Genomic DNA, 13,238 nt, shown 5'->3' with positions numbered 1-13,238 from the left:
TGAATAAGACTTTAGACTAAGAAGAAGGTCTCCTCTTCCGGCAGGCCAATTCATCCAAGTATAGCAAAAGTTACTGTACACTGGTTTAAAATGAAAAAAAAAAAAAAGAAAAGTTCCAAATTCTAATTTATGTAGTAAGACCCATTATTAAGCCATATTCCCAACTATATTAAAGTATAACCATTCTAAGATGACTTTTTTTTTTTTTTTCATTTTAAACCAAAGTCATCTTAGAATGGTTATACTTTAATATAGTTGGGAATATTGCTTAATAATGGGTCTTACTACATAAATTAGAATTTGGAACTTTTTTTTTTTTTTTTTTTTCGAGCAGTATGTACAAAAAAAATACATTTCTCTTACAGTAAAGAACACTCATTATATTCTGGGTTATATGCAGCTACCTAGGTGTCTGACTAATTATGCCTGTGTCCCGTACTTTTTTTATAAAAGGATTTTACAGGTAAGCAGAAAAAACCTATTTGTGCGTTATGGACCTGTATTGTAACCTAGAGTAAAACTAAATGATTCAGCACAGTCACAGATTTCCTAGAAGCACTACACAACACACTAATTGTTAAGGTTCTTCTTTCTAAAAAGTACAATGTAAAAGCCACTGAGCATGCAAAGTAAAAGCCAATACGTTATACTTTTAAGTCATTTCTTTTATTTGATTTACAAAAAGAAGTTACATGGTTCAATATGAAAATAATAAACTGTCTAAAAAAAATCTCAGACAGTAATAAATCATTAATTTACAATGCATACAAGGAGTCAGAAAAAACTCTTGTACAAAACAAAAAAAAAACCCTAACAGTTTTAAAACCCAATACTTAAAATCGATGGAGGGGAAAATAAACCACAAAAAAGGTGGAGGTTATCACCCTATGCAACACACCCAAGGAAGCTACATTACAGCAACTTAATATACAAAAAGTTAAATTAAAACAAAAACAAAATAAAAAATAAACTCTCACTCCATTGCAATCCAACATGGCATTCAAATACGTATAGCTTTCTTCCTGACTCATGTTTGCAGATAGAAGCGTCTCTTTAAAAATCAGGAGAACTGGATTTGCTGAACACCTGATATCTGCAAATAAAGACAATATATTAGAAAAGGTTTTGGTATAGGCAGACTACTCCAATGTACATTATTTAAGCAAACTTACAAATCACACTTAACATGAATCAATACGGCAAATGTCAGCAACGCTATTTTTTATTTTTTTTAGTAAAAGTACCTATTTCTTACCATGAACAGAAATGTAGTAGAGTTCTATCAAGTCACAGCCTAGCAAAAGAGGACATAGGGCTACTATGTGCATTGTGGGTCTTCCACATCATTAGAGATTAGAAAGTCTGTTTTCAGACAGCTCTCATCAGTGGAATAAGAGAATCAGCATTAAGCAGGGCCCCCCCTTTAACGGACCCTGCACACCCCCCCCCCCCGCATATGAATGAATATGGGGTACATTCTACTCTACTCATTCACTCAAAAAAAAAAATTTAAAAAACCCACATTTAATCTGACAATTCCCTTATTTAAAAAAAAAAAAAAAAAAAAAAAAAAAACCCCATGTTCCCCAGTGTAGATTCATTGTCAATCACAACACCTGTTGCTACCACCTACTCGGAAAAAGCCGTCTGACAGCTCTTAAATAGCTAATGGGCGGTGCAACCTGATGAGGTCTTAGCTATTTAAGAACTGTCAGATGGTGGAGCTGGCAGGTAATCTGGGGCCCCCCTTTTTAAATTTGCTGACAGCTGACGAGTTATCCATTAAGGAAATGGTGGCCAGCTTACCGGCCCACTCCCCACTCCTTAACCAGCTAATGTGACCTCCGGCTCTAAAAATTTGCATTTGAGCCGCATCTAAATTGCAGCTGAATAGCTGCTTTGGATTTTCGCAGTGAAAACGGAGGGGAAATTCACACTGGACATGTGTGAATCTAGCCTTAGGGTACAAGTACGCTTGTAAAGAGTGCGTGTTACACATGTTACATAGTTAGTAAGGCTGAAAAAAAGACATCAGTACATCCAGTTCAACCTATGATGTGTGGGTGTGTGTGTTTGCTTTTAACCGTACATTGTATACCCCTGTATGTTGTGGTCTCTAAGGTGCCCATCTAATAGTTTTTTAAAACTATCAATGCTCCCTGCTGATACCACTGCTTGTGGAAGAGAATTCCACATCCTTACCACTCTTACAGTGAAGAACCCCTTACGCATTTTAAGGTTAAACCGCCTTTCCTCTAGTTTTAGTGAGTGGCCACGTGTCTTATTGTATCTCCTTTCTCTGAATAGTTTGTTCCTTATGCTAGGGTCACCAGTACAGTATTTGTACATTGATATCATATCCCCTCTCAAGCGTCTCTTCTCCAGAGAGAATAAGTTCAGTACTTGTAGTCTTTCCTCATAGCTGATGTCCTCCATTCCCCTAATTATTTTTGTTACCCTTCTCTGGACTCTTTCCAATTCCAGCAAATCCTTCCTGAGGACCGGTGCCCAGAACTGGACAGCATACTCCAGATGTGGCCGGACCAGAGTCTTGTAGAGCGGGAGAATAATCTCCATTTCTGGAGTGAATCCCCTTTTTTATACATCCCAGTATTCTGTTGGCTTTGCTTGCAGCGGCTTGGCATTGCATGCCACTGCCAAGCCTGTTGTCTACCAGGACCCCCAAGTCTTTTTCCATCCTAGACTCACCCAGAGGTTCCCCCCCTAGTGAGTAGCTTGCTTTCTGGTTTCTGGCCCCCCAAGTGCATTACTTTACATTTTTCAACATTAAACCTCATCTGCCATGTAGTTGCCCACCCCGTTATTTTGTTCAGGTCCGCTTGCAAGGTTTCCACATCCTGCATAGAAGATATTGGCCTGCTTAGTTTAGCATCATCCGCAAATATTGAGATTGTACTAGATATCCCCTCCTCTAGATCATTTATGAATAAGTTGAACAGGATTGGTCCCAGGACAGAACCCTGGGGGACCCCACTTTCCACACCCGCCCAATCCGAGTACTCCCCATTAATCATCACCCTCTGGACTCTCCCCTGGAGCCAGTTCTCTATCCAGGTACTCACCTTATGGTCCATACCTACCTTCCTTAGTTTGTACAGTAAGCGTTTGTGGGGAACGGTGTCAAAGGCCTTTGCAAAGTCCAGATACACCACATCCACAGGCTTTCCTTTATCTATGTGGCAGCTCACTTCATCGTAGAAGGTTAATAGATTGGTTTGGCAAGAACGATTTTTCATGAATCCACGCTGATTACTACTAATAATACAGTTTTCATTACTAAAGTCTTGTATGTGGTCCCTTAACATCCCCTCCAAGATCTTACAGACTACAGATGTTAGGCTGACCGGCCTATAGTTACCCGGGATACATCTCGGCCCCTTTTTAAATATTGGTACCACGTTGGCTTTTTTCCAATCAGCTGGCACCATACCCGTCTGTAAACTATCCTTAAAGATCAAGAATAATGGTCTGGCAATCACCTGGCTGAGCTCTTTAAGAACCCCCGGGTGCAAGCCATCCGGTCCCGGTGATTTATTTATGTTAAGTTTCTCTAGTTTAGTTTTAAGTCTATCTTCTGTTAGCCATGGCGGTATTTCCTGAGGTGTGTTTAGTTCGGCCTTACAAGCTAGGTTCGTGTAGCCCCCCCCCCCCGATTCTTTTGTGAAGACTGAAGAGAAGAAATTATTTAACACTTCCGCCTTTTCTCTGTCCTCAGTGGCCATATTTCCTTTGTCATCTTTTATGGGGCCAATGTGTTCTGGCCTCGCTTTCTTACTGTTTATATACTTAAAGAACTTTTTGGGGTTCTTTTTACTCTCCTCCACTATATGTCTCTCGTGTTCTATTTTAGCCGCCCTGATTTCGTTTTTACATTTCTTATTACACTCTTTGTAATGCTTAAATGCTGACAATGACCCCTCAGTCTTGTATTTTTTGAAGGCCTTTTCTTTAGCACTAATATGCATTTTTATGTTGGAGTTTAGCCACCCAGGGTTTCGTTTTGCTCTTTTAAATTTATTTCCCTTTGGAATGCACTGGTCAATCCCCTTGTTAAGTATGCTCTTGAAGCACTCCCATTTTTCCTCCGTGTTCTTTGTTCCAAGCGTTCTATCCCAATTGATATTTTCTAGCAGCGAGCGCAGTTTTGGGAAATTGGCTCTTTTGAAATTCAGCGTCCTTATATTACCCCTCTGCTTCCTATAACTGTAATACTGAAACTTATTGGACTATGGTCACTGTTTCCTAAGTTGACCCGTATTTCTATATCCGTGAGCAGGTCTGTATTGTTGGTAATCAGTAGGTCAAGTACCGCATTGTTTCTTGTCGGTGCATTCACCATCTGACCCATGAAATTGTCCTGCAAAACATGTACCATTTGCATACTGGTTACACGCATACAACACAACACATGTATGTGGAAACATAAATGGCTGTTTGCTAGGGCACAGGCAGTTTCTGAAGGAAGCTGACTAATGTTGCTAGGGTGCAGAAAGCTTAAGCCACCAGGTGTCCTTCAGTTGCTAGCATGCAAGTGGCCTAGCATTGTCCTGTAACATTATTTGGACCTCAGATTTCCTTTAATCCTTTCACTGCCAGGTCTGCGCGTTGTATGGACCTGACAACATAGCCTGTGCATGCCAGAGTGAGCGCAATATTTAAAGCACAAGACCATCTCCGTAACGCTAAACCAATGACCTACAGGGGGGCTTTTAAAGCACAGCCTAAAGGAAATAAGGCATTTGTGTTTAGATAAAATAGAAGGCTTCTGTGTTTACAAGTGCCAGTGGGGAGAGCTGGAGGTGCAAAACATTCCGGCTGCAAAACTGGGTGCAAGGACCACATGACAAGGCCTGGCGGGCCGGATTTGGTTCACAGGCCTTGTGTGATACGTGCTCCAGATTCACACATTTGCAGTTCCTGTGTACTGTGTTTGTGTGGGTACAGCCCATTCATTTATTTCAACCATTGTACCTGCGGAAAACACGGGGATGAGGTTTTGTGCACCTGAAAACCCACAGCAGTTTCTGATGCATGGGGGTGCCATTAATAATAGCATCCCCACGCGTCTGCTAAAGATTGGCGCATTTTGCCTGGGGGTCAAGGACCGAATAAGATTAGCACGCGTTCCCTGACCCGGAAATGTGTGAGCCTAGCCTTACTAAGTCTTGTGGGTAAAGCAATACTAACGACATGAACGAACAAAAAAAAAAAAAAGGGGGGAGGATGTGTGTCCCTCAATGGACTCCAAATATGGATTTTACAGTGCCAAAATGCAATTTTTGTACTCATCACATTGAAGGACAAAGGAATTCAGATAGTGTCGAGATGTCTGAAATAGAGGTGGTGTTATACTAGGGGGCTGGCTTAAAAAAAAATGTCAGATCTATTTGCAATGCCAAATCCCCTTAGACTACCTGAAAACCTACCTCAATGAATGAGAAAGAAAATGTTCAAGTCCAAGTTTGACACTGGTACAACAAAGTAATATGAGAAATCACTACTACAGAAGCGGTTTGCCTTTAAATTCTCTTTTTGGTAAAGCATTTAGGATTAAGTTTGGTGAAAATGGGCCCAGAGCTCTTTTGCACCACAAAAGACAATTATATTCAATATTTCATGTTTGCCAGGCTAAAAATTAGACAAATATTTGTTTTTCTTTCTAAATATTATCTAAAAAACCCTGTACAATCCCTTTGGTGAAGTCTGTACCTGTTGATATGAGGTTGTATACACCATAACATTTTGCTGCTGTCCATCTGTAGTTATCAAGCCTGCTGGCAATTGGCCCGCTGTAAAGAAAAATAAACACAACACATTTAGTGATTCTATATAGCCTGTTTCAGTTCAAAAATATAATATAGTATAAATACATTAAAATATTTGTTCATTGTAATATTACCATAACTATTCCCTTATATAGCAAGGAACTTACTGAAGGCTTCCTCTGATAACTCTTCTCCAAGACCATCTGCTGTTGTGACAGTGCCACCGAGGCCCTTCTCACCTTTCATTGCCTTTAAGAGAAAAAAAAAAAAAAAAAAAAAAAAAAAAAAAAGTTATTTATGTCGCTAAAGAGGTCACAAATGTTTTGTTTCCATTGATGTAAAAAAAAAAAAATATATATATATTATATATATATATATATATATATATATATATATATATATATATATATATATATATATATATATATATATATATATATATATATACACACACACACACACACACACACACATACCTTTCTAATGTGCTTTACTAAACACAGTAGAAAGCACAACACACTTGATTGCATAACTCCTGTTAAATATATACGGCTCCTTATATAAGAAATAACACCATTTGAACATTTCCACACACTCTATTCCAAAAGAGCTCTAATGTGGCTGACACATTTACCTTGATTATGTCAGAGTCATACATGGGTTGAGTAGTACAAATAGGAATATTTATGGCCACAGCTGGCTCAGCCTTTCAGCGCGTTGCGAAGAGTGTGAACCAGCCCCTCTTGCCCCCTGCACAGCATGGCACTGCAGAGAGCACCGGGGGGCAGAGAGCTGGTGATCACTCAGTTCTCAGTCTTAGAGCCAACAAGGGGACAGTTGCAGCACTGGACTGATGCTGCACAGTCACTGCTCAGTGAAGACTGAGAACGGAGCAATCAGTGGTCATGTGATCACTCAGTTCTCAGTCTTAGAGCCAACAGGGGACAGTTGCAGCATTGGATTGATGCTGCATCCACATAGGTAAATTTGTGTTTTGTAATCCTGTACTTTAAAATATTTCCAATGACAAGCCCAGCTCTGTGCAGGATTCCTGCCAGCTAGCCCAAAAAGCCCCTCAAAGTAACAGATGACTAAAAAATGAAGAGGATCCAGCTGAGTTTATTCAAATACTGATGACTCTGCAGAAGGCTAACCCGCTGTATCAGCTTCCAGTTTAACCGCATAGTGAATAAGGAACAGCCTTTAGGAGTCTATGAATAATCCACATAAAATCACTTCTACTTCTGCCTATCACTACCTTTCCAGAATAAAAAAAAAAAAAAAAATATACCACAAATTAAATATCCCATTGCCACTGGGGGGGAAGAAAACAGAAAAAAAAAAAAAAAAAACTTAGTTCGGTATACTGCCCCTTACCTTTGAATGGCTAAGGCAGAAGACACAATCCCAAGGACAAAAACAAAACCGTATGGACTTCTGCAGGAAGTACCTGCATGTACAACCCCAAATAGTTGTCTACCTTTAGCTGGAATCCAAAATCTTTAAAACCCCTGTAGAGGTTGCCTAAAAACAGGGATTTTCTATTGGTTACCTAAAGACTGTCACACATAGGGATACAGCAAGCCATTGCACTGACTGGTAAACTCAATGAGATTTCACTTTGAGAGAGACCTTTAACCACTTAAGGACCGTCCACATACTGCGGAAGGGCGGCCCTTAAGCGCAAAATCATGTACATGTACGTGATTTTGGTTTAAGGCTCTAGGGGCCGCACGCGTGCGCCACCGCAGCCACGCTCCTGCTGTGATTAGACACAGCGGAAACCAGTCCATGGTCCCAGCAGCTGCGATTGCCGCTGGCCTCCCGCAATTGTCAAGGAGACTTGTAGACAAGGCAGACGGCTGTTCTGTCAGACAAGAAGGGAGAGATTGTGTGTTCCTAGTAATCAGAAACACCGATCTCTTACTGCAGTCAGTCGATTCCCCCCCACAGTTAGAAAACATTCCTTAGGAGCACACTAAACCCCTTAATTGCCCCTGATGTTAACCCCTACCCTGCCAGTGTCATTTATACAGTAACAGTGCATATTATTTAGCACTGATCACTGTATTGGTGTCGCTGGTCCCCAAAAACTGTCACTTCGTGTCAGATTTGTCCGCTGCAATGTCGCAGTCCCGCTAAAAATTGCTGATCGCCGCCAATACTAATAAAAAAAAAAAAAAAAGTCCATAAATCTATCCCATAGTTTGTAAACGATATAGCTTTTGCGCAAACCAATATACGCTTTTTGGGATATTTTTTTTTTACCAAAAATATGTAGCAGAATACAAATTGGCCTAAACTGATAAAGAAATTCGATTTTTTTTTTTTTAATTTATTGGGAATATTTTATAGCAGAAAAGAATATAAATAATTAAAAACCGCAGAGGTGGTCAAATACCATCAAAGAAAGCTCTATTTGTGGGGGAAAAATAAAAAAGGACCTCAATTTTATTTGGGTACAGCGTTGTACGACCGCGCAATTGTCAGTTAAAGCAACGCAGTGCCGTATCGCAAAAAATGGCCTGGTCATTAAGGGGATAAAACCTTCTGGGGCTGCAGTGGTTAAATGTTGAAAGAGCACTGCACCCTGATAGTTCCTGGAAAAGGTGTTCTGCTATTGATACTAGAAACATGCATACATTTTATCTGGCCAAGCTAATGAAAAAGACCATTGGAGATTGTTCTACTGTTCTCTTCATGCAAGGTCTAAGAATTTATAGTGATAGATCTATCCATCTATGCCCCCCCCCAGGTCACCGGTTAAAATGCATGTAAAGCAGTAAAAAAACAGCCATACCAACCTCTCTGAATTTCTGCAGGTACAATTTTAATGGTTCCACATAACTATCAAAGCCTAGGGTAGACATGGCAAACAAAATGTCTTCTCCATTGATGGTTTTTCGCTTTTCCTGATGACACCTTTCGCTGGCTTCAGATGTTATAAAGCTTATAAATTCACTTACGCATTCTTGTACACATTCCTTGGCATCTTTTGCTATCTGAAAACAAACAAAAAAAATATTCAAATGTGCATTTAATATACACTAGATCATATCAAAACTGGGCTTTACCATTGGTCAGCCACAGTGGTAAATTCTGAGGTCAAAAATCCCACAATATTGGGTTGCCTTTTCTGTACACAGCAGAGTGTAAAGTCAGTTGACACATTATAACATTTCCAACATTAACCCACTTTAAGCAGAAATAAATTATCAATTTACCCATTTCTTAAAACAGTTACATTTAAGGCGCGCTGTGAATGAGAACTGTCAAATTGGGAAAAAAATGTTTGGGGGTGCAAAGTAATTTTCTAGCAAAAAAAAAAAAACACTGATTGTTACATGCAAACAAAAAAGTGCCAGAAAAAGCCTGGCCTTCAAGTGGTTTTTAAATGAAAAGAACAGGAACCAGACATCTGTTCCAGATGTGTCAGCCTGACATGCTGCATTCACGTTTCATTGGTGAATCATGGCATGACACAGTATGCAAAAAGCTATAATACATATTTGGTGTCCTGTCTAATGGATGGCTACAATACGCAGTAGTGGTTCCATCGGACTTTACACCTTTTACCAGCAAAAGTACATATACTACCAAGAATCATTACAGGATTTGGGGACGGACAGCATATATCTCACCATAAAACCACCCAAGCTGTGGAGTCATAATCATCATCCTACTAGAATGCGAGTCACTGACCTGGAACAAAGCATGTGCATTTCAGACACCCCATCATTTTTTCCTTACATACTTTTTCTGGGTCAGTAACTCACCAAGTGAATAGAAAACAGGCAGAAAGCCATATCCTTCATTTTTTTAGTCCGTAATGGCATCTCAAAATAGCTCTATCCAAAACAGGCAACTATTAAAATCCCGCCTGGTGCGTCTTCTGTGTAGCAAACAGATTTCTACCACCTTCAGTGTAAATTTTACTAGATGTTTTTTTTTTTTTTTTGCTGCTGCTGCTGCTGCAAAAAAAAAAAAAAAAAACACGTTCGCAAAGCATGACCATAAAAATACAAAAAGGTGTTTTATAAGGCTCCATTCACACCTTGGCATTTCGGATCATGGGCGGAATCACCACGATTCTGGTAGCGATTCATGAATCATCGCAAATTGCGCGATGCATTAGAGATCCCGTTATTTTCAGTGGCAACCCAATCACGACGCAATTTTGCCACGATCTTCTCCAGACGAATTGCTGTAAAATCATGCAAACAGAATCCAGGTATGCCTGTTGCACAAAAGAAGTCCCCCCCCCCCCGAATAATAAGGTTCAGCCCACCATACACTGTACCCTTTGTGAGGATCTCTCCAAGTTGCTACATTGAAAGGTAACAATGGCAAGTTTCCATTTACGCCTTCATTTTCCTCTAACAGAAACATTAACTGAATACAATTATGTTCCATAACAAAATGGAAGCCTTTCAACTATTCCATCTATTAAATCAGCAGCATAAATGGGGGGAAAAAAAAAACAAAAGAAGAACAAATGACACACAGGCAAAATTAAAAGAGAACGACGCTGATAAACAGCTAGTGTAAATATGGGATTTATTATCTATAGGTTAAGAAATTTGAATCCCAGATCTGTTTTCTGCACCTACAAATACTAAATTAAATTACTTTTAAAACTACCTTTACCTTCCTGGAATTTAAGGCAGTGATGCGTTTCCGATAACAAATCCCATATCTAGACAACACTAAAAACAATGTTTCTATAAAGCCATATGCTACAAAATGTTTATGAAAAAAAAAAAAAACACACACATATTGATAAGTAAACAAATGTATAGTGCTGGACAGGAACAAACACAAAAGCCCATGTTATGAAATGTATATCGTATACCACATTAAGCTGATCACGTGACAAAAAAGTTTGAATTTTAAAACAATTCTGCTCAAGGAGGTGGTGAAATGGGAATAATAAATGGCTTTCTTCTCTAGGTGGTTTCCAGAGGAAATAGTCTAAACAACTCCGCACCTCTTCTATCTGAAGCTTAGCATTGACTGGGGTGCAAAATTAGGCTGTACAGTAGATTAGAAAAAGTGGAATCTGTAGACATTACTTTTCCTGTTTGTGGTATGGCATTTTTCATTATCCGTGCCACATTGGCAATTGGCAGATAAATATCTTGTTCTCTGAAAGTCTCTTTAGAGCCATTTGTGTCATCTGGGTCATTTAAGCTGTCTTCTGTGTCTCCTGAAACAATCAAATTGAATAAAGTTAAACATACTCTTTTACAAGATTACATTAGTTATCAATATAAGTAGGAATATGCATTTTTAAACAACTATGGGAAAGTGAATGGGTAAAGCTGGGTAAACCTGAAAATGAAAACCCTTTAATCTGTTACTAAACCCAGGAGCCTGCATTCACTTTATCTGGTCTCCCACAGTACACAGAACATGGAAACACAATTAAGTAAATATAAACTGCTAAATACCTTTTCTCATTAGCAGTATATAGCAGTCTTATGACTTCTATCAGTGTTTGGTTAACGCTTGTAGGAGGAGTTTTCATTCTACTCTAACTGTCCTATGAGACTGCAGGAAATCTGACCCTCTGTCTGGACAGTGCCGATTGGCCCTGTGCCGATCACATGCACTCTCTAGCAATAAACACTAAACTGAGCATGTGCAGAGTGCCTACCAAGGCTCTGTTATATCAGGAGACCGATTGAGGACAGTGGAATAAGGGGATGATTAGAGAAGACAAGATCAAACAGCCTACGCAATGCAGAGGATTACCACTTAGGTTCCACAGTGAGTATAACAAGCATGCTTTACTGCATATACACACTGTTACTGTTGTGGGTTTAGTAACACTTTAAATGCCCATGGCAAGACCCACGGTGAAAAAAAAAAAAAGAAGGACAAGCAGCTTTTCTTGGCGTTAATCTGACCCAAAGAATATGGTGTGCTGATTTAGGGGAAAAAAAAAAAAAAAAAGGTAGGGAGGTACTGTCAGTTGTGCAATTTGCACAAGCAAATGCTTTCAGTGTTGGGAATTCTGAAATTTCCCGCTAGTCTAAAATCTAGTGACAATTCTAGGTGGAATTGACTGGTCCTACCCTCTACATGAAACACAAGCCGTTCAACCACACACACACCTCAGTTTAAAAGCAGATCACCTCCATCACTGCAGAAGGAGAAATAATTACAACTTAATCCAAAAGGTGGGAAATGGGTATGTTGTCCTGCCAGTTTCCGAAACACACCAACAAGGCTAACATGGAATTTCCCCAATCGTCTTCCAGGGCAGCAACATGAGATGAATAGCAAGAAAAAAAAAAAAATATTATATATATATATATATATATATATATATATATATATATATATATAAATAAATAAGAGGCATATACTTACCCCTTGCTTTGAAAGAACCAACACTCTGTAACACTAAAAGGTGTCCTGCAGCCTTGCGGATCTCTTCTACTTTTGCCCCTGCCATTGCTTATGAAGGGGTAGTGTGCTTGGATAGATGAAACCTATCTTGCAGGCAAAAGTAATGGTGTCCCTTGCTCATCTTGCTATTACATTTTGAACCCAACACACTGTACAAGTTGGCCCCTACACAACTCGAACCACAGTGTGCACATTATTCAGGACGTTAAAAACAACCTTCTGGCTTTAGAAACACTTTAAATTTACAAACACACAGTTGGTGGATATTATCACTGTAAATTGCAACATAATTATTTGAATATTTGGTTTGAAGACTTACCATCATGTGGCTGAATCACATAATGACTTCCTCCAATATAGTCTGCAGAAATTCCTAACTGGGATGTATCTGTTGTAGAGCTATCACCGTCCATCTGCAAATAGTAGTAAAATGTATACACTTACTCCATTTTCTTTAACTGATGAACTGGGCTGTCAGATGTTTATGGATGAGCTTTCTGTATGAAATTTGTAGACAGAAGAAATGTATAGCCTTTACTAATAAATGTTACAGATCATTTGGTTGAAGAAGCACACAGCTAAGCAGAATTTGCATACAAGCTGACTATAACATTCTGTAAATAAAGCCCAAGAAAAAAAAAAAAAAAAAAAAAAAAAAAACCTTAGTTACTTACCGGTGACGGTATTTCTAAGAGCCTTTCAGGACAGCACCTGGAGAGAGCGCAGCTCCACCCAATCCACAGGAAACACTGCAAATAAAAACTCCTCCTCTTCCACCATGCCTCAGTCATATAGTAGCCTCCGACATGCTGGAAAACATAAACTACCACAGGTTAAACATTTACAAATTATATTATAAACAAAACCAAGGGGGGGGGTAGCTGCTGCTGTCCTGAAAGGCTCTTAGAAATACCGTCACCGGTAAGTAACTAAGGTTTTCTCAGATCGCCTTTCAGGACAGCACCTGGAGAGGATAAGCGAGTAACTTACACTTAGGGTGGGACCACTGCCTGCAGAACTTTTCTGCCAAAGGCTTGA

General features: G+C 39.4%; 1 protein-coding gene across 1 annotated transcript in view; it reads right to left on the bottom strand.

Moving 5' to 3' along the window:
• Positions 1–644: 644 nt before the first annotated feature.
• The window catches only part of NFYB (nuclear transcription factor Y subunit beta), a 29,803-nt gene continuing 17,209 nt past the window's right edge, over positions 645–13,238 (bottom strand). The window contains exons 2-7 of the mRNA XM_082252689.1: positions 12,520–12,613; positions 10,859–10,992; positions 8,591–8,788; positions 5,954–6,035; positions 5,731–5,810; positions 645–1,093 (exon numbers count right to left, since the gene is read on the bottom strand). Of these exons, the coding sequence (XP_082108815.1) occupies positions 1,061–1,093; positions 5,731–5,810; positions 5,954–6,035; positions 8,591–8,788; positions 10,859–10,992; positions 12,520–12,613 (621 nt within the window). The 3' untranslated portion in view covers positions 645–1,060. The remainder of the gene's footprint in view (positions 1,094–5,730; positions 5,811–5,953; positions 6,036–8,590; positions 8,789–10,858; positions 10,993–12,519; positions 12,614–13,238) is intronic.

The sequence above is a fragment of the Pelophylax lessonae genome (genome assembly GCF_965119305.1).
Source record: "Pelophylax lessonae genome assembly, chromosome: 4".
Classification (NCBI taxonomy): Eukaryota; Metazoa; Chordata; class Amphibia; order Anura; family Ranidae; genus Pelophylax; species Pelophylax lessonae.
Note: the sequence above shows the minus strand (reverse complement) of the source record. Positions and strands in the feature narration are given on the sequence as shown.